The sequence below is a fragment of the Gossypium raimondii genome, chromosome 12, assembly GCF_025698545.1.
Source record: "Gossypium raimondii isolate GPD5lz chromosome 12, ASM2569854v1, whole genome shotgun sequence".
Taxonomy (NCBI): domain Eukaryota; kingdom Viridiplantae; phylum Streptophyta; class Magnoliopsida; order Malvales; family Malvaceae; genus Gossypium; species Gossypium raimondii.
The window spans coordinates 33,583,107-33,605,178 of record NC_068576.1 but is presented as its reverse complement, the minus strand read 5'-3'; the positions used below and the strand labels follow the sequence as shown (position 1 = coordinate 33,605,178).

The window sequence follows — 22,072 nt, the reverse complement described above, 5'->3', positions numbered from 1 at the left end:
TATTTTTCACATTATTAGCAAACATCAATATCACACAACATGCTTTTCACAAGCATACGGTTTAGGAAAAAACACTTATTTGATAAAAATCCATAAGGATGATTTATCTCACTTTATAGATACATATATTATCCCCATCAAACAACACTATTATCAATTTAATAATAGTCTTAATTTATTTCGTGTTAAAACCCACACCTGATCGTAGATCTGATGTGCAATAAGTCTCTCAAGACCCTCACACGTGGATCTATAATTAGATTACCTAATCGAGTAACAAATGATCTTGAGTGAGGACTATCGTCTTAAGAGTTAATATGATAAATTGATTATTATTTTCACTTACCTTTAAAAGATCTCTCGGGTTAGCGGTTAAAACCCAATGATTAACGATCTCTTAGATTGATGTCGATCTTTCCTTCTACACACAAGATATATGAAACATTAATTGTTGAGGAAATAAAACACCAAGGCCCCCTAAAGTAATCGGCCAAGAGAATAAAAACAGGAGGAGAAAATATTTCTATACACCCTTTATACTTACTCTAATATGAATAGAATGGAGGATCAACGAATTGAATGGGTCATGAATTGAAGGAGAATGAATAATCTAAGAGGAAGATTTATTCGAAGATAAACACGAGGAAGAAATAGAGTTTTGAATTAGGATTCAAATGAAATGATTAATGTAGGATTTTTATTATTAAAATAAAAATAATGAACATTCAAAATAAGAAAAGGAAAAAGGGAAAAGATCTCCAACGTTGGTGGTGATGCTACGGCGGCGATAATGGCGGTTTAGCAACAGGGGCAACAGTTCAGCGGAGAAGAAGGAATGAACAGTGATTCGGTCAGTTTCTTACTGGAGAAGAGAAGAGAAAGAAAAGAAAATAATAAGAAAAAGAGAGGAATTTAGTGGTGGTGCGCAGTGGTTGACACGGTGGAGGAGGGCGATGCTCGTAGAGAAAAAATGAGAGGGCAGAGGTGATGGGTGGTGGGTGGTGGTTCGATGGTGAAATATTTGTAGTGTACAACTAAGAAGGGTGGAGGAAAAAGTGAAAGAAAAGAAAAAGGGGAAGGTTTAGAGCTTAAACAAAAGAGAAAATTAGAGAAAAATGGGGAGGAGGGGAGGGTGGTGCAGCAATGAGAGGAGGAGAATGGGAGGTTGGATGACAAAAAGTGGTCAACCTAGTCTAGTTTCATTGTACCTTGCATAAGGCAAAAATGGAGGAAAAAGGCAACAAATGGGGACAATGGAGTGAAAATGGGATCATGTTCTCCTCCCCTTATGGCAAGCTAAGTTGGACGGCAACATTTATAGCACATAGGAAAAATTACAAAAAAATTTAATTAAAGGATGCTAATAAAGAAACTTAAACCTAGGACCCATAGGAAACTAACTAAGCACTTAACCACTTAACTACTTGTTATCATTTTAACAGAAAATATTTAAAAACATGGGATGACCTGTCTTAAAGGTTTAAAACAATTTTGCACCAAATAGAAGTTAACAAGAGGGAGGGGATTCGAACTCAAATCATTAAAGACAGCTCCACCACTACTCAATCACTATAATTGATATTTATTTATTATCAAATGTGCTAAGGTCATAAAAAATTCAAACATGACTACTCTCGGTTTATTAACCCAATTTCTATTAACCTAGTTTTTGGGATGTGACAATTATTATTTGAAAAGTTAGAACTAAAAGGGGTAAACTTAAAAAGCTCACTGTGGGTTGCAATTCATAATAACAAAAAATTAACATATAACAACATCAGTTTAAGCAGATCATATTCATACAATATTCAGTTCATATAATCACATTTATCAGAATGCATAATAATGACATCAATGTAACTTTTTTTTTCAAAATCAGTGCAAATGTTTTAGAAAACAAATCCTACCTATCTTCGCTACACACTATAATGAGTTCCCCAGAATTCGTTCATCCAATAACACACCAATATTGTGGACAAGCCACTAGATAGTGTAGTTGAGCTGCTATAAATAGAATATTATGGTCGAGCCACTAGATAATTGCAGATATACTGTCAGATACAAAATATTGTGGTCAAGCCACCAAAAATTACAGATATACTACCAGATACTTCCTCCGTACATGTTATCCTAACCCCATCCATGTGATATGACATATATAACGAGTTTTACAGTAGGCATGCTTTACATGCGAATTAGATTTATTTTCGATTTAACACAGTGACATGTTTAACATGTGAATCAGAATCAGAATTATGGCATGCTTAACATGCAAGTCATAGGCAGAACAATAGCATGCTTAACATGTGAATCATAATCAAAATATTCATAATCACATATGAATCAAAATATCAATGTAGCAATATCATGTTTACAATACACATATTATCCAAATCGCCATATATCACATGTCATAAGTGTAAGGAAATCACACATCAATATTTTTAATAGAAAAATCACACAATCCCATATTTCATCACAATTCTGAAGTTTTGGAAACACTTACTTGAAATCCTCCTTTAACAAATTTTACCAATCTATACGAACACTTAAAGTATTCGCCCAATATCACTTTTCAGATAATTATTTAAACAATAATTAATTATTTGAAATAATATCTTTATCTTGATTATATATGATATCAACCATTGTTAACAAAAATAAATCCCCACACCTTTGCAATTTTGTTTGCAATGGTCCCGATTCCAACTTCTAATGAAAGAGTTTGATTCTCAAGCCTTTAAGGTTAAAACAATTCACATGTATTAGAATGGGTTACTAAAATAAATAATCTTTCAATTATTCGATTTGGTGAGATACTTATGTAATCTTTCAATTTATTCGCACACTTCTACAAGTGGGGGTACGAATTCGAGATTTTTTATTTGCACTTTAGTGAAACCCATAAATCAAAATGGTTAGCGTTGTCTTAATCAAGTATGTATGTATATAATATACAAGAGTGTAACAAGAACAGTGGGTCGACTATACTTACGTGGTAACGGAGGAAATGACTCAACTCTTCCCACGAAATATTGATTAGAGAGGAGGATTCGTCACTAAATGGAGAAAATCATATTATAAAAATAAAATTTAGAAAAAATAGAATGTGGGATAATCTTTTTATGAACAAAACTCAGAATTGAAAGGTTAAATAAATCAATTACAAAAAGAGGAAGAGAAAAGAAGAAAATCAGGAATTTCGGTGGTGGTAGGTGGTGTCGTTATAGAGGCAGTACAATGACACAGCGACGGCAAAAGAAGGATGATGGTGAGGTGGAGGTGCAATAGCCTTATGTGGTGGTGGAGTGGAGGAGAAATGAGAAGAAAAGGGTAACTTAGGTGGTGAAATGGAAGAAAAAAATAGAGAAAATGGGAGGAGCAAGGTGGTGGATGGCAAAGAGAGGGGAGGAACGAAAAATGAAAAAATAAAAAGTGAAATGGATATGTATAGGTTCATGGTCGACCAAGGTAAGGTAAGGGAGGAAATTTGGCATGTTGGGGGGACAAAGGCATGGAAAGGGGATCATGGGAGTGAAAATGGGAGAAAAAAAGGAATATATACCTTGTAATCAAGGAAGGAATCTTCCCAAGTATGGCAAGATGTGGGTTGGACGACAAAGGTGTTCACACTAGCCTAAGTTGTCAAAATTTTAATTAAAAAGATGAGATTATGGGGGTTTGAACTTGGCACCACTTAGAATAAATTCACACACTTAACCACTAGGCTATTAAATCCATTGTGTCATGAACTAGCGCAAATAAATAAATAAATAAATAAAATATAGGGTGTGACAACCTTAGTAATTTACTATCATTGTGGATTAATGTATGATAGATTGTTTCTAGAAAATTCATGCATGAAAATCCACACTTGGAGAATTTTTACATGCGAATTTACACATAAAGTCTTATATACGTGGACTCGAGCTTGGCGAAAACATACTTACAGACCATACTTGCGAACCTTTATATACAGAATCATAATCATAGTTCATATATGCGGGTTCATACTCACGAACTCATTTGTAAATGATAGTCAATGCTAGACTCTTGTTTGGCGGATAGTCATAGCGGACTCTCGATGTAAAGATAGTCCTTGGCAGACTCCTACATGAAAGAAGATCCCTACAGATTTTGGCTTGAGAAAAATAATTTATACGAACTCTTATAGCTTGAACATAAGGACAAGCCTATACGATCTCTTGCTTGAAATATAGTCCATATTGACTTTTGTGAAAGATAGTCTCCTTGAACTCTTAAAACTTGAAATATGAATATAAGATCAGCAAACTGCCATGGTTTGATTCATAAGATAATCTAGCGGACTTCCATACATACGAATTCAGATAGAAAATCCATGAATGCAGACTCATATGTGGTAGACTCATACATGCGGATCCATATAGATATGGATTCTTATATGCAAACTATTTCGTGGACTTCGCATGGTGGAATTCCACGTATAAATTTGTCATGAAGCTTTGAGAATAAGTTCAGCGACTTGTCGTAACTTGAAACATGAGATAAGTCCAGCGGACTGTCTTATCTTGCGTGTGCCCATGGCCATGGAGCTTACTCACATACATGAGGTTTAAGCCTTAGACTCTGCATGGTCTTATACTTGAAAGAATCCACATAAGGTTATCATATACATGCGCGCATATATCTTCATACAATCCAATCGATCATTCACAAAGCCAAATATCATGCGTATACATTCTTCGTACAACCCACCCGAACCTCCGTAAAACCAATTAACATGTGGCATAGAGTGCACAACATGACATTTCATCTTTCATCTGCCATTACATCCCTCCATACTTCACATACCATTCATTTTCATGATTGACATATAGCAAGCATTCAACTAAACATACTGTGAATAACACAACATAGATCATACTAAACATATCTTCTATCGGACCATATTAATGATAACCCCTTCAGTAATTACTTTACCAGTAACAGTTCATCAAAAAAAAACTTATATATTCAACCATACATGCATTTGTAAATCAACACTTTGCATGCTTTAATAGCACAAAAAACATCTCATAATAATTCATCTCCTCATCATTAGCAGAACATGAAATCAAACATACCACAACAACACAGTACTGATATACATAAAAAACACTGAGGATTTGAGTTCAGAAACTCACCAACAAAATACCTAAAAGCTAATACCGACTAGATCTGCTTAATTTTGCCCTTATTGCTTGAGCCTCCTCTTTCTTAGTTACCTAAGCTTGACCATATCAGAATCAAAACAAAGGCATACACATGTAAAGAAAACCATGATTCATTTGCATGCAAAGAAACTTTAAAGGCTAACTATGACCTTAATCATCATAATACAAATTTAATGAATTAATTGAAATCCTTAATTTTCTCCCTCTTTTCCTCAATCAAAATATATAGAAGAGTTAAAAGATTACTAGTTTACTAAATTCTCAATTTCATAAGCTAATATGTTAATTTCTCCCCCCATGCAGATTGCTCATTAACTTGTCTCTCTTACCAAATAACCAAAGAAGAAGATAGAAGAAAGATAATGAATACAAAAATGAGAGACTACTTTAAGGAGAATGACATTCATCTCCTATATAACCTTCTTACACTCATTCACCAAAACTAATTCGTCAGAATTAAAATTAATGTTCCTCGTCATAATGTTTCCCACTAAAAAAATTCAGTTAACAAGATTCACATAATTACACTAAGGTCCTCTTAAACAGAAAGCTTTATAATTAGATATCCAGAATTATTGTTATACTTACTATTTAACGCTTCCAAGTGTGACACTTGGAGATAAAAATAATGAAAATGAAGAGATCTTAGTAAGTTATGTTAATAAAAAATTTGGAACCGAAATGAATAGTTGTTGACAATAGTTTTGCAATGTTGAAAGAATGAAAGGAAATGTGGATCTTGAATAAATTTGTCGATAAATATAGACATGGAATAGATTGACTAAAATAGAAATACACAATTCAAGTAAAATTAAATTGAGGAAGTTTTTGGACCAAGAGTCCATACATCTAAACGTATAAAACTAACGGGATACAAATGAGTAAGTTTTGTGAAAATGAAATAAAAAAATAAGTTTTTGTTAAGTCTTAGCATTGTTTATGAAAATATTTTCTTTTGTGTTGAATGTAATAACTTGTAAATATCTTATTAGTGTGGTAGTTAATGAAAGATTTGATATGCGACTTATGATTGTTGTTATAAATTTTAGATGAATCACTATATAGTAAAGTTTATATTAAAATCCATAAAGGATTTAGAATACTAGAAGCATATATAATTTTTGGAAAATTGTTCAATATGTTTGTGTAAATATTTATATGGTTTAAAATTATTTAAACATATGTGTTTTATAGAAGGATCATAATGAAAGTTTGCTATGATTATTTCTCACTTATGACTTTTAGAAGAATGATGATATAAACATTTATTAAATCTCTTCAAATGATCGTTTGCAAATTTAATATATTCAATATTGAAATATGTAGAATATGTGATATCATGTGATGTTGTCATGAGAAGGAGTAAATACATGTACTATCTTTCATTTAATTGAGGTTTTGTCAATTTTCTTGATAAGACTTTTAATGAGGTAGCATGTTATCCATATTATAGATATGTGTACTCTTTTTTTTACTAAGAATTTTTCCAACATGATTTTATCTTAATAAAATTGTAACGAGGCATGTTATCTATAAATAAACATTTAAGGGGAGTGTTATAAATATTTTATTATTATAAAGTGTATGTCTTTTAGGATAAGAAGCTTGATGTACTTAGGACTTTAATATCCGTTAGGAGCGAATTTGATTTCGTTTACTACTTATATTTATAAATATAAGTTTTAGAGAAGTATTATAAATATTCCTATTGGTGACTAAATACATATTTCTTTTTTGTTCTTTATCATTTTATTTTATAACATTCTTTTATTTCTTTTTAGATTTTAGAACATTAAATTCAAATTTAACATAGTATTATGATCCATAAATAAAAATAAGAATAGTTGGTAAATTTCACATTATAAATAAAAATTTATTAAACATATTGATTAATTTACATTTATTTTGAAATAATGTCTTATTATTCAACTAAGATCTAAATAAAACTTTAATTAAATTTAAAAAAACCCAGACTAAAGCCCATAAACCCTTAGCCCATGCATGCATCTGTGCCCTAGTTTCTTTTCTTTCCAGCGGCGGGTTTTTATTTCCCTCTTTTTCCACCCTCTCGTACTTTTTCTTCTTTTCCAGTGCTTTTCTTCGGATCGGCCACATCTCCTGTGTCCTTAGCCGCGTCGACAAGGGTGTTGCCTTCGTTCGGGCGAGTCCGAGCAACAGATTCTAATATTTTAGTTTGTAATTTGTCCTTATTTCCTTGATTAATGGCATTCTTATATCATCGTTTTCTGAAATCTTTCTGATTTTGAAATTGCAGATGGTCTAAGAGCTGCTGTAATTGTATCACTTGAGAGGAACTGTTGCCTGACTTGATTTTGTAAATCTTAGTCCCCCCTCATAGCATGGACAACAACAGCAATGATGATTTCACCTTTTGTAAGGCAAGTTAAATTCTATAATTTTCATGACCTTAAAGTACATCTTTTCATTTGGTGTATTGACGTAATGTATCAAGAATAAGATGTGTTGTTCTTTTTTACTCCCGATATAAACTTGAGTGCCGGATATTATCATTTTTTTGTAAGAATAGTTAAATATATGGTTTCTGGTTTAGGTTGGGTTACCGACTGATCAAAATGGTGTGGAGGAAAAGAATCTTGCAGCTGATATTGGTGGTATTGCCATTAAAGACGAAACCTCAAACTGCAGCGATAGTAGCAAGAATGGTGGTTTTCCCTGGAAAGATAAACATCCAAATAATGCCACCTTTGTAGATCAGGCTACTGTTGGTTCTTTGACTTTCAATGTTATTGATGCTTCATGTTTGAAATCATCAGGTATTGCCATTAAAGACGATCCTCAAACTGCAGCGATAGTAGTAAGAATGGTGGTTTTCCCTGGAAAGATAAACATCCAAATAATGCTACCTTTGTAGATCAGGCTACTGTTGGTTCTTTGACTTTCAATGTTATTGATGCTTCATGTTTGAAATCATCAGGTGAATCATCAAGACAAGTAGCATCTGTAGATGCGGGTGCTCCAGCAATGAAGTCAGAAAAAGCAAGAAGTTCTACCAGAAAGTCTGCACCTCGGACCAAGGTTCCTTTTGAGAAGGGATATAGTCAAATGGACTGGCTTAAGCTTACTCAAACGCATCCTGACCTTGCAGGTATGATGCGAAACATTTCCTAGGACGTTCCCCTCTCATTTAACTCTTCAAAATGTAATGCCAACTGCATGTTTCTTCTATGTTTCACCAAAAATTGTGTTTCAGGATTGAAAGGGCAGTCAAATAGGAGGCTTGTTTCAATGAGTGAAGTTAAGCAAAATCAAAAAGAAGGTTCCATGTGGACTGTTCTGAAAGGACGTGTCTACAATATATCTCCATACATGAAGTTTCACCCTGGAGGTACGTACGTGGTTTTTCAATTGTGGAAGTTTTAACCTTTGACAGAATGAACACTCTATTCTTTGATAAATCTGTGTTAGATTTATCTGGCCCGAGTAGATAATCTGCAGTTTTCTCTAAGGCATTCTTATTTATTATTTGTTGGAAGTCTATCTTCTATTCTAGTCAGCTTCTAGTTTTTGCAGTATAGGGATATGTGGCATTTATCTGAAGGTTTATCTTCCTATGAACTCTATAATTTGAAAAGAATATTCCTTCTTATTTTTAGTTTTCTGGATTTGGTTTTCAGTGAACGCATCTGATGCAGGAGTGCCATATTAGTTTAATTATTTAAAGTTTGTTTTTCTGTTATTTTATTTGAGTATGGTATTTTATCAGTATAAGACTCTAAGTAGTAAGAGTTCTAGAATAAATACTCTACTGGATCATTTCCATGGGACATTACATGTTGAAGAATATGTGGATTGGGAAGCCATGGTAGAACATTATTTTGAGTGGAAACCCGTGGCTGAACCTAGAAAGCTTCTATTTGTGAAGCTGAAATTAAATGGCGTTGTACTGCAATGGTGGAAGAGAGTATGATCATGTCAAGGACAGCAAAAAATTGGTTCTTGGGTTTACATGAAAGGGAAGATGCAGATACAGTTTCTACCAGCAGCTTATGCTGTTGAACTTTATGGAAAATTTTACTTGCTCAGACAGTTTGATAAGTCTGTTGATCACTACGCTACTGAATTTAGTAATCTGTTTATTAGAGTTGGTTTGAATGAAACTATTGATCAGCTAAGAGCTCGTTATCTTGTGAGTTTGGATTTAAGTATTAGAGATGAACTGGGGATGGTTTGTCTATAATTTAGAAGATGCTCGATGTTATGACTTACAAGCTGAGAAAAGAGTTTTACTCTATGGTGCAAGGAGACCTTTATCTAGTAGGGTAGATGGTGTTTCCAAAGGCAGTTACTGTGGTAAGGAAACTGCTTCTTCTAGCAAGGTCTATGGAGGATTGCAATAGAAACCAACAAATGCAATATAAGGAAGAGTGTGGGGTGGAACATGGTCCAACTTTAGTAAGGGCTAGTTCTTCGTTGCTTTTGAGAAGTGCTCTTGAAAAGTTTGGTTTAAGGTTCAAGTGTTTTGTAATGTTATCAAAAAATGCTTTTGAGAAATAAAAAGTCCATTTTAGATGTAATGTTGTAAAGTAAGAAATATGCATTTAAATGATGTTAAATTTCATTAATATTATGATATTTCTTTAAAAATATAAGAATATGATATTATTAATATTTTGATATATGAAATATAAATTTTACATTTTTTAAGCAATTAATATGAATTGTTTGTAAAATTTAAGTTGAATATATAAACTATATTTTAAATATTAAAAATGATTATTACAAATTCAAATATATAATGTTATGTTTCTGAAATAGATTTTAATAGGAAAATAATTGTATACCAATATAACTATTACATAAGATACATTAGATTATAGATGAGGGTTAAAAATTTTATTTGACTCCAAAAGTGCGTTTTTCAAATGCAAAAGCCAGAATTTCTAGCTTTTGCGTTTGGGTTGAACAGCATTTTAACTTCAAAAGTACCTTGTTCTTTATTGCTTATGGCACCAAAAGTGCTTTGGCTCCAAAAGCACTTTTAGAACCCAATGAAGAACAAGGCCCAAGGCAAGCAGTGGGACTCAAATAAAATGTTTCTAGGGCAAGCAAAAAAGGTCATGCCCTGTCACCACAAGTGAAGCTTTCTTTTTTTCTTGTCCAAGGAGGGGGCTGAACCTATTTGAACATGATGAAGGCGGCAAAGAACTCTCTTATCCCATCTACGATGATCGTAAGGAAGATGATGATAATGTAAATATTTACCTTGTACTAGTGGAATCATTGATGGTAAGATGGTTAATCGCAACAAGCCACATAGGAGACTGAAGATTTGAGGAGATGAAGCATTTTTAGGACCCATGTTCTTTGTGGTTCTAAAGTATGTGAAGCGATTATTGATAGTGGGAGTTCAAAAAATTATCTCCAAAAAACTGTGGATATGTTAAAGTTACCTTTGGAGAAACATTTGTGTCAATACAATTCTGTGGGTTAAAAAGGGATTTGGGATGTCTGTCAAATTTCAATGTATAGTCAAATTTGTTATGGGTGGTAATTTAGGAGGTGAGGCTTCGTGTTATGTTCTGTTGATGGATGCATGTCATATTCTTTTAGGTAGGATTTAACTGCTAATTTGGAGGCAGAAAGGCAAAGTGAGGTTGTCCAAGAAGTTCTTAGTGTAAAAGAGGTTAAATCAAGGAGGGGTGATGCCTGTAGGAGATTTCTGATAGTGATTGGGAAAACCAGGTGGTGAAAGTACTTGGATTCCAGAAGATGAGTTGTGGAAACTTGATCCTTAAGTTTATGAGGAGGTGGTCAAAGTTTTTGCGGCTGAAGGAGCTGTCTTTTCCCTAAATCAGTGGAGATTGATGCATAAGCATCATATTTAATTTAATCATTCAAAGTTTGTTTTTGCATATTTTATTTGAGTCTCTGTTGTGTTTCACATTATTTTGTTAGCATAGGATTCTTGGTAAGAGTTATAGCATAAATACTCTAGTAGACGATTAATAGGACTCTTAGTAACAGTTCTAGTAAGTATCCTCCTAGAGGGTTAATATGATTAGTTTTTTTGTTTTATCATTAAGAGTTTTAATGATAATAAGTTGCTGGGAAAAAAAATCAGAACCTTTGTTGTTTTCCCTCTTCAATCACGTTCGCTAATTTGTTTCAATTCCTTAGCTGTTCAGATTTTCCACTGCATCAGCATCACTGTTTAATGTTTGACACTGCTTTATGGATTAGATTGGATCATGTTAGAGGTCTATCAAATTGTCTGCTCTTTTCCCCTATATATAAAAATCATTTTTGAATATCTTTCTCTTTCTTCCTTTTGTGTGAAGACAACAATGGAGGAATCATGAAGATAGGTCTCAAATGGTTATAAAAGAATAAAACAACCTATCTGACAAAATCGATTCTTGATTTTGTTGATGCACTTGTGTCAACCCAGCTAGCCTCATTCCGGCTCGTTGGAGTTAGGTCTATGATATTGGTTGGTGCTGAGTTCCAAAAGAAATTCAGTAAACTTGTTGAGGGAGTCATGCAAAACATTATTTCCCCTTAAATTTGAATCTTTAACCTTGAAGTTTCTAGTTAAGCATAGACTGATGTGTTTGACGACACTATTGGTTATGGTGGAATCATTGAGCTATATATTAAATGTAACCATGCATTCTCAAAATCTTTTAATGATTTTATCCATGAATTTTTTAGTGCTATAATAGTTATATTTTGTCTGCAAAGGCTATCAAGCTATTTTTGACAATGCTATTTTTCTCAGGTGTTGATATGCTCATGAAGGCAGTGGGGAAAGACTCTACATCTTTATTCAGTATCCTTTTTCTTTTTAAAAAAAAATAAAAACAATCTATTTGTGGAGAGCACCGAGGTAACAACAATTTTTACATGTTTTTCAGTTAAAATAATGTTTGCATATAAGATTGGATTAGGATTACAGTACTTAGTTATGTACAATTTCAAATAAACATATTATATTAGGATTTAGCTTTTTCCAATTTGGTGGTGTTAATTAGATACAGCCATACTCAATGGAGATGCTTGAAAGCTAGGCTTAAGATATATGAGGGTCATGTTTTTCAGTGGTATTGGTGCCTTGGACGAAGGCTCCAAGCTTGGTGAAAGTATAAGCTATTTATTTTCCTTAACTTGTGTACAAGACAAATACCATGCTTGGGTAAACGCTGAATTCTTGCTAGAAAAATGTCTGGTTGGTACTTTGGATGATGGCGAAGGCACCCAGACATTATAAAACCGCTTCTTGGTACTTAGCTATGTTGTCTATTGTTATTGTAAGCGCAGAAGAGGATGCAATAAGATCCGTAGCTATGGCCCGTGGGACAAATCATATCATTCGATATTATAAAAGAAATTCTGTTTCCCATTCTTACCCCCAACAATCGGGTACCAACCAGTGTTCTAATGTAGTTAACTGTGTATAAATAATGCGTACTGAAAATTGAAATAAAAATGTCACTTGTGTTCAAGACAACATTATTGTTATAAATTAATATGTTAAATAATCTGAATATTGAAGGGAGCTAACGTCTTTTCCTTGCATAATATCCATAACTATATGTTTGATTACGATTTTCATTATAGTTATTTTCTATTATCAATTTTTTATTCTTTATAATTGAAATCCCTTTTATTGTAATTTGGTTTTATGATTGTATTTCCGTTTGTAACATGCTCCTCTTTATTTATATAAATATACAACATTGGCTTTCTCCGAATACCTCTTTATGTATTTTTCTTTGGTACAAAAAAATTAAACTATAACCAAACTAGGTTCTAGAATAATCATGCAAAATGGTTAGGATCGGAGAGATTACTCTCAAACCATTTTTCCAAATTGAATGAGAAATTCCTTTCTTTTCCAGCCTGCTCACCTATGGTTTCAGTCAAACTCTCACAAATCTTACAGCTTTCGTTTGGAGTAAGGTTTCTTTTCACACGATTGTTGTTGGTTAGGATTTTGTTTAAATAAGCCAGCCATATGTGCCTTTTGAGGTCCCGAAAGATGCCAAATTCAATGCCAAAATCTACCACTCCTAGCCATGTCGACACCACAAGGAATAAAATAAGCAGTGCGAACGGAAAAAAACTTCTTTTCATGTTTTCATACAAAAAGATCATTCGTGTCACATGTTGAAGGAGACTTATAGGAAGAGATGCTCAAAAGTACTAGGAGTGATCAATTCGATTTGAACACAGTCCAGTTTCACTCCCCACTCGGCGTAATCATATCCTTTACAGGAACATGCTCAAGAGGAATTCCTTCGGGTTGTGTACAAAAATCAATAAGTGGTCCCCAGTTTTTAACCTAATTATCTCTCCAAAAATCCACATTTAATCCATTCCCAACATTCTATATAACACCATCCCGGATCCTATTCCAAACATAACAGATACCCTTCCATAACTATTATGCATTACCCGTATGTAGTACATCTTTTAGTTGTTTGAACGTTGCAATCTCCCTCCTGAGTTGGACCTTCTTGCTAATAGGAAAGAACTTGTATAGAAACTTCTCTGCAAGTTCATTCTATGTTGTGATGGATGCTAGTGCCTGCGAATCTAACCAAGAGAAAGCATTATCTATTAAGGAGAAGGGGAACAACCGAAGACAAATAGCATCATTAGTGATCCCGTTAAATTTGAAAGTATCAAAAAGTTGAATAAACTGTTTAGATGTTGATTTGTGTCCTCCGTCATTGTCCCTTTGAACCATAGGTTATTCTGTATCATCTGGATCATGGTCGATTTAATCTCAAAACTATTTGCCGTAATGGTCAGCTTGGCGGTGTTGCCTTATACCATGTCCAAATTTGGTAGTGCATAATCTCTTAAAGTACGTTCTTCTCAAGCCATTGGTGGGTCTAACGGTAGTGGTGGTGGTTGTTAGAGTATGCCCAAAGATTAATCATGAGATGGTTGTAATAACATACTTGATTTATCATGTTTATTAATATAAGACGTTACCATTATTATTTCAGTTTCTTTTCTGTGTGTATAAATAAACTATTTTATAATAATGTCTTGAGAATAATATGATTATTCTTAAAGGGTCCTTAGTCAAGTATTATTGTTGGATAGGACAGCAATAATGCATTAAGACTAACATGTAGTTGATTGATGATAAAGAGTTGTCATTGATATGGAATGTCAAAATCGATGCATGAATATGTGTGTTAGAGAACAACATATTGGATTGACCCGTTATGAGTATGTTTCTTGGATTATTATGTAATTGTCACAACATTACTCATAGTGATTAATATGTATATGATCCTCAGACTTGAGATCATCATAATCCCAACATCATGAGTTGTATATTTTGATACAGTCAAACGTACACCGTAACTGGTTATTCTATAAAGGTTGATGTTGGATATACCACGATCTATGTAGAGGGATATGGTTGATCGATATAGGATAAGTCCCTTCTACATAATGGGAGTAATATCTTAGGCCACTTGATTGAGTGAGACTAGAAATGCATGGCCATGCTCAAATAAGCTGATATGAGATGTCATACTTATTTGTATATCATAGTTTACTTAAGATATCAAGGAACATGGAATGGACTATGCAAGTGTGACTATTCCATGACTTGTGTCCAATCCAGAGATAAATGACTTAAGGATTATTGCATGAAAGGTTAATCATAAAAAGGTTATGTCGAATCATGATTTCTTGTGACTTAGGTTGCAATGATGCATTGCTAGGTGCCACTCATAGTTTGTAACATTGGAATCGTTCTAGTATTACTGCTAACGTTACAAGAACCTACAGGGTCACACCTTATAGTTGAAATGAACGGAATAAAACATAGTTGGTATTGTGTTTGGTTGTCGCTTGAATTAAATTAATTATAGAATTAATTTAATTGGGTAATCAAATATCGAAAACATTATGTACAAGTTGTTGTACGCATAATGAGAACATGAATTTGGTTAGTATATAAATTCAAATAAATATATAGTTTACCGAAATCATTATTATAATTAATGTAATTATAATTTTCGGTTTAAAACATTGTTGTATTTATTTAATTTCTAGAAACCCTAAAAATAGATATAAAAATCCCATTTTTTCTTTGCTTGGGGTCTAGCAGCCGTCAAAGCAAAGTCTTTTCCAAAAACAGTTTTGGGGATTCTTTCCGTTCATTGTCAATTGGGTGGATTACGTAGAGGCTGGAGTCACAATAGATTGCGGCTTGGTTTGATAGTAGATCAGATTTCTCGTTGCTGAGGCGTTGTTGTCTACTTAGAATAAAGATTCGGCAATTTCGAAACCTTTATTTCACCCCGATTCATTCCTCACACATGGATCGATGGTTAGGATCATCGACTATTTTATTTTTCTGCTGTGCCGTAGGGGTGCCGGCTTTCCAACAGTGGTAAGTCTGGTAAGTCTGGCTCGTCAAATAGCGGATTTTCTCATGCTAGGTTAACTGCAGCAGGTGGGTTATTTTGCATCTGCTGTTGTTGTTGTTTATGATGATTTCTCTGGATTATTCTCACTGGATCAGTGGTTGGCTCTATAGGTGTTCCCCTACTTCGAGTCATACACTAAAACCACAAGGAAAAATAAAAGCATTAGTAAAGAACAATAAAAGTAATAAAAAAAAGTTAAAATTGTATCTATAATTTAAAAATTTACTAATTATTCTATTAAACGCAAAAATTAAAACTAATTTAGTGGCGTTACCTCCCCGGCAATGGCACTAACAACTTGACCGCCACTGGACGTACTAATGTCCAAAGTGTGAATATTGCAACCAAATATTATCGTTAGGCGGTTTCCGCAAGTATACAAATCAAGTTGTAATATCGTTTATACAACGAAGTATGAAAGTACTCCAAGGATTGTACCTAAGGGAGGTGAAGCTAAACTAATTCTAAGTTCGACGTTAATAGATCTAATTAGTAATTTAACTAAATTATATTACAATAATTCTTAAGGTGATGAAAATTCATACTTTATAAAAATAATTAAGATGCATAAAATAAAGACATAAAATTGATTTGCAGATTTGATCAATTCTAAGAATAGAAGACTAACTCGCTTCGATGGTCATAACTAATTCCTATTTTGGATTCTATTCAATCAACTAGTCATTAATCTAGTAGGATCCCCCAATATTCCACTAAACTAATGTGTAACACCCCTAACCCATATCCGTCGCCGGACTAGGGTTAAGAGGCATTACCGAACAATTCACATCATTATACAAACATTTCATATACATTGATCATGTATCATCATATCACATTCATTCATATTCACATTGTCCCTTAAATAGGTCTACGAGATCTAAAACATGCTTTTAAGAAGGTTCAGGACTAAACTGGTTACACATAAAAATTTTCGAAACTTTAAGAATTTTCTAAGTTACAGACGTCACATGCCCGTGCGAACAGCCGTGTGGACGAATATAGGTCATTTGCAAGGCCAATTCACCAACCATAAGGGTCAACCCTACACAAGCACAAAATATACCTTTTTTATACACAATAGGAAGCTTAAACATTGTGAGTTCATGCATCAAACATTAACCACAATTGCATCAAACATGCCATACCAATTCAACCATTTCATCTATTCATACACAAACTTTTGTCTAACCACAAACATACCAAATCGATATGATTTATTATCTAACCAAATAATCATCATTTAAACCAATTTAACAAGACATGTAAATCAATGTCTTTTAGACCTAAAATACTCCATTCCTTTTTCATCACCTAAATTACAACCTAACCTCTCAATACCAATATAAACAAACACGTAAATACCATTATTCATCAATCGTGAATATCAATTTGGACACTTCCACTAATGCATCAATACTTTACTAAAGCTTACCAAATAACCACAATCACGTACCAATTATAAGGTCATCTACATATCAAACCTCACATTATAAACAAGCCAAATCTCATGGCTCAATACATTTCAAACATATAGGCACCAATAGCCAAAATCACTTATACTTTTAACAAACCAACTAGCCTATACATGCCACATAACCAAAATTACAAATCTTTTAAGTACTGAAACTATAGCTGGATAGTGTGATAGGATCTCTGACGACTTCCAACTCGAGCGAGCCTTCGAAACACTATAAACATAGAAAAATAACACAAAGTAAGCTATAAAGCTTAGTAAATTCATACGGCTAATAAACTCATATTAGCAATTAAACACATTTACGTAATTACATAAAGTATAACACAATTCATATGATCTCACAATTCAATCACATTATCACTTACATAGCTAACCTTAGCTTTCACAAGTTTAATCAATTTAATTCTCATATAACATTCAATTCATACTTCCATATAGTCAAATGAGCACATTTTGGTATACAACATATTTAAACACATATTTTTCTTATTTCATATACATAATACGGTGTGAACTCACCAATTCACTTTCATTCGATTCTCACATAGGTCCTGTACGTACCTGTCTTGCGTAACTCAATCGTACTTTCATTCTCAACTTTCACTTACTTGTTGATTTCTATCACGAATACTTCGCTTTTGTTGTACCATCACTTATAACCATGTTTCATCCACTTTTCCCTTTGAACCATTTGGAATACTAAAGGATACTCGGGATCTCGTACATATAGTACCGTAAAATGCCATATCCCAGATATGGTCTTACATGTAATCTCATATCGATGCCAATAGCCCAGCCATGGTCTTACAAGAAATCACATATCGATGCCAATGTCCTAGACATGGTCTTACACGAAATCTCATATCGATGCCATATCCCAGATATGGTCTTACACGTAATCTCGGTAACCCTAATGTAATGACATTTGTATCCTATCTATTCCTAAGGTTCAACAGGGACTTTTGCTTTGTCAAATCTCCATCGAACATTTCCAAAGCATTGTAATCACATTTAAATTCAATATTTAAGCATTCACCATAATTATCACAATTAAGCATTTAAACATGTATAATTTAATGCTTATTAAACATGCAAACTTACCTCATTCGCTGAAACGACGAATTAGGTCGACTAATCCGATACTTTGATTTTCCCTTGATCTACAAATTTCGCTTTTCTCAATCTAGATAATATCAAAATTAACTTATTTAATTATCTTCTATTAAATTTAATCCAAAATTTACTTTAAAGTACATTTACACTTTTCCCCAATAATTTCACATTTTTACAATTTAGTCCTTATCACATAAAATCACAATTTCATGAAATTAAACACAAACCCAAGCTAGCCAAATTTTCCATATGTTACTATCAGCCGATAATTTCAATTTATTTCACATTTTAAACACTAAATTTCCATATTTCAAAATTTAGTCAAAAATTGACATTTTTCTCAAAATCACTATAAAAGATGAAAATCTAACATCAAATATTCATAATCTATCATAAATCATCAATTTACTCAAGCATTCAACAATGGCAACATGTTAAATCTTTAACAGTTTTGAATTTAGAGGCACGGGCTAGCTAGATTACGAAGCAACGATCTCAAAAATGTAAAAATCATTAAAATAGGAACAAAAAGAACTTATAATTTAGCTCACAAGCTAGGTCGAATACAGCTTCATCCATGGCTGTTTTTTCTTCATGCATTTTCGATGGTGGAAATTAAATGGTGAAGATGACACCATGTTTTTATTATTTAACTTAATTTATTTCATAATTACCATTATAACCTTATTAATTAACCTTGAAAATTTCATTAATAAAGCACATATTTGTCCATTCATAATTCCAATGGATTAATTACCACATAAAACCCTCAACTTTGAAATTTCATAACTATCTAATGCTTTTAGCTTATAGAATTCAATTTTTACGCCTTACGCGATTTAGTCCTTTTTACCGAATTAAGCCTTTAAACGATAAAATTTATTTACAAAATTTTCACACAATAATTCTATCATGCTGTAAACCATAATAAAATAAATATTTTGTCTTCGAATTTGTGGTCCAAAAACCACTGTTCCAATTAACCTTAAAAACGGGTTGTTACATAATGAGTTGATAAGAATTACTTATCTCTCGACCTCACAGTCCAAACCGGATTGGGATAAGGTGTTCACAGATAGGCGATACCAATTTTGGGTTCATTCCCACCTAAATGACTTCTTAGGGTTGTTAGGCTTAGGGTTTTATGTAACACCCCAGCTGGCGAAGTTCTAGTGACAGAACGATGTTCGTAGAAGCAAGGCACAAGGAGCAAGTTCTGAGTACGTGTATAAGGCTTAAGGAATTAGTTTTGGTGCCTAACATGGGATTTAATTAAGTGTAAGTTATTTTCTAAGAGCGTCTACCTTGTCGGGACTTTAAACTAAAGGAAAGGAACACTAGTACGTATAGTGTATTAGACGCTCCGAATGAGTAAAGGCCAAATTTTAAGAAATGCAAGTGTAATGGATTAAGAAAGAGTAACATGTAAGTAAATATATGTGATAAGGCGCATGACTAAGAGTAAGCATGATTGGCGAAGTAGTGTTCACCCAAGGATTCATCTTGGCATTTAGAATAGGCAAACAAAGAGTGTTCTTTCTGTAAGGCCCTCTGTAATAGGCAAGATTAAAGAATCATAATAAGGATGAGGTGAAGTATGACTGGTGAGATGGTAATTGCCCAGATGCACTCTTTTGGGCGTATAAGATTGGGCGAACTCTGATATAAATGAGTGCACACGAGTTCTTAGTCAGATTATGATGATAAATGAAATCTAACTGGTAACCCATGAGAGAAATGAACTAAAGGAATGGGTATACGCCCATCATATAGCATAAACGTAACTAAAATGGTCACGTGCCAGTCAATATAGGAGATAGGCTGGTTTGGAACTAACTGAATGAGAATTAGGAAAGTTGAAGGCTAATGAGATAGCTAAGTAAGTTCTGGAAAGTGGCAGACAATGGTAAAAAATAAGTAAGTTCTGGAAAGTGGCAGACAATGGTAAAAAATAACTCAATTCTGATGTGACGTTTGCCTATTTCCAAAGAAGACTTGGGTTAATTAAAGAGTATTCAGGTTAAGTTAAAGAAGGGTTGCATTCCTCTTTAAATCTGTGGTTTAAGGTAGAGAGAAACGTCTCTCTCTAGAAGCTAAGTCTGAAAGCTCTGGTTTGTTGAGAAATCTGCCTTCTGTTAAGGTTAGTTCCCAGATTTTGCTTGTTGAAAACACATATTTGTAAGTATGCATGGGGAAATGAAGCTACGTCGGGGCTAAAAAGTGATGATAAAGGTTACTCAAATGAGTTCTAATGAATGTTTTTGCTTATCGAGGGAAAAGAGGCTGCAATGTTTGGCTAGGCAAAGGATCTAGAGTCAAGCTGATGACGTTATAAGGAAAGGTTAAATTTGAAGCTTAAGCTACCTTTGAGGCTAACAGGTGAGTCTCTGAACTGACTCTTACTTGCATGTTTGCATGGTAGTCTTATCTGTTTTGAAAGGCTAATCTATGAAATGAAAAACGTAGGATATGCAAGTGTGATGCTTAAAGATGACATGCCTCTGTTATGAAGAAAGAATAAGCTTGATGATATGTTTCTATTTTAAAGAAAATATGTACATCATGAATGTTTTTGAAAGTATGATTCTATCATGAACAAGCCTCTGCATGAAGTTCAAGTACATGAGTTACATGTCTGAAAATGTAATGCATTAATGTGAAGAAGTCTGAAAGAGTAAGTCTATTAAGTATGAGTCTACATGTTGAGTTTGCTTGCGTGTGAATCTTTTGGGATAGTAAACACGAATTCTGATATGAAAGTCCATGGTCATGGCAAGAAGACTATATAGTGTAAGACCTAGTCTGGGATTATGGCATCATATGGGGAATAAAATACCATATAGTGTAAGACCTAGTTTGGGATTATGGCATCATATGGGGAAAAGAAGACCACATAGTGTAAGACCTAGTTTGGACTATGGTACCATGTGGGGAAAGAAGATAAATGACGACTGGGCGAGTACTAGGCGATTAGAGGTAAACCTCAAGACATTGTGTTTGGGCAAATCCCTATCATCGAAAACGCCATTTATCGAAATGTGGAAGCCTTTGTGGCCGTTCTTTGATAAGTGGAAGCCTCTGTGGCTGTTCTCTATTATACATGAGCCTTTGCAGCGATATTTGTTACATGGAGCCTTAGTGGCCGACTCTGTGAATGCACCTTCGTGGCGAAGCATGTTAAAGTAGAGCCTCTGTGGCTGATTCTGTTAAATGCGCCTTCTTGGCGAAGTTTGTTATATGAGGATGCTTTTGTGGCTATTTGATGTTAGGAATGCCTCTATGGCTATCTTGTGTTTGTGTTTGGACGCCTTTATGGCTATCTATCTATTGTGCAAGGAATTATGTGGTTATCTCAAAAGAAGAGCACGCCTTCGTGGCCATCTGGTAAATGAAATCCTTGTGGTGAACTCTATTAACGAAATACCAACATAGCGAAGTCTGGGTAAATGACTCTCTGAAGGAAAAGTAAAGATATGGTATCAGAAACATGGCAAGTGTCAGGAAAAATGAAGTGATAATCTAGGGAAAGTAAGGTATAAATGAAAAGGGAAAATAGTCAGTAAGGTAAAATGAGCCATAATGAAATATGTGGCGAACCCGAGAAGAGTAAGGACCCGATATGGATAAGAGGGTGCAAAAGTAATGAATGAGGCATGCAGTACGCTCTTAAGGAACTCTTAGTCGATTACGTATGAACAACACTATAAGGAATGGTAAAGTACCACCAAAGAAGGACATAGGCCAAAGAATACGCAAAGTGTTTAGTACACTACGACATATTGAAACAAGTAATAGAGATTTACTAATTTTTCAAGAACTTATGTAAGTTATTTCCTGTTTCAGGC

At 33.8% G+C, this 22,072-nt stretch overlaps 1 protein-coding gene across 3 annotated transcripts; it reads left to right on the top strand.

Annotated features, from left to right (window-relative positions):
- Positions 1 to 7,197: 7,197 nt before the first annotated feature.
- On the top strand, positions 7,198 to 12,684 carry LOC105763715 (cytochrome b5 domain-containing protein RLF). Of its 3 annotated transcripts, none has more exons than XM_012582042.2 (7): positions 7,198 to 7,356; positions 7,471 to 7,594; positions 7,768 to 7,990; positions 8,152 to 8,322; positions 8,428 to 8,562; positions 11,956 to 12,006; positions 12,353 to 12,684. In XM_012582042.2, the coding sequence occupies exons 2-7, from the start codon at positions 7,556 to 7,558 to the stop codon at positions 12,442 to 12,444; spliced, it is 711 nt and encodes a 236-aa protein (XP_012437496.1). In that variant the 5' UTR covers positions 7,198 to 7,356; positions 7,471 to 7,555; the 3' UTR covers positions 12,445 to 12,684. The 3 variants fall into 3 exon arrangements, with proteins under 3 accessions (XP_012437496.1, XP_012437497.1, XP_052481492.1); XM_012582043.2 differs by having other exon boundaries at positions 7,217 to 7,387; XM_052625532.1 differs by having other exon boundaries at positions 7,217 to 7,391.
- The last annotated feature ends 9,388 nt before the right edge of the window (positions 12,685 to 22,072 follow it).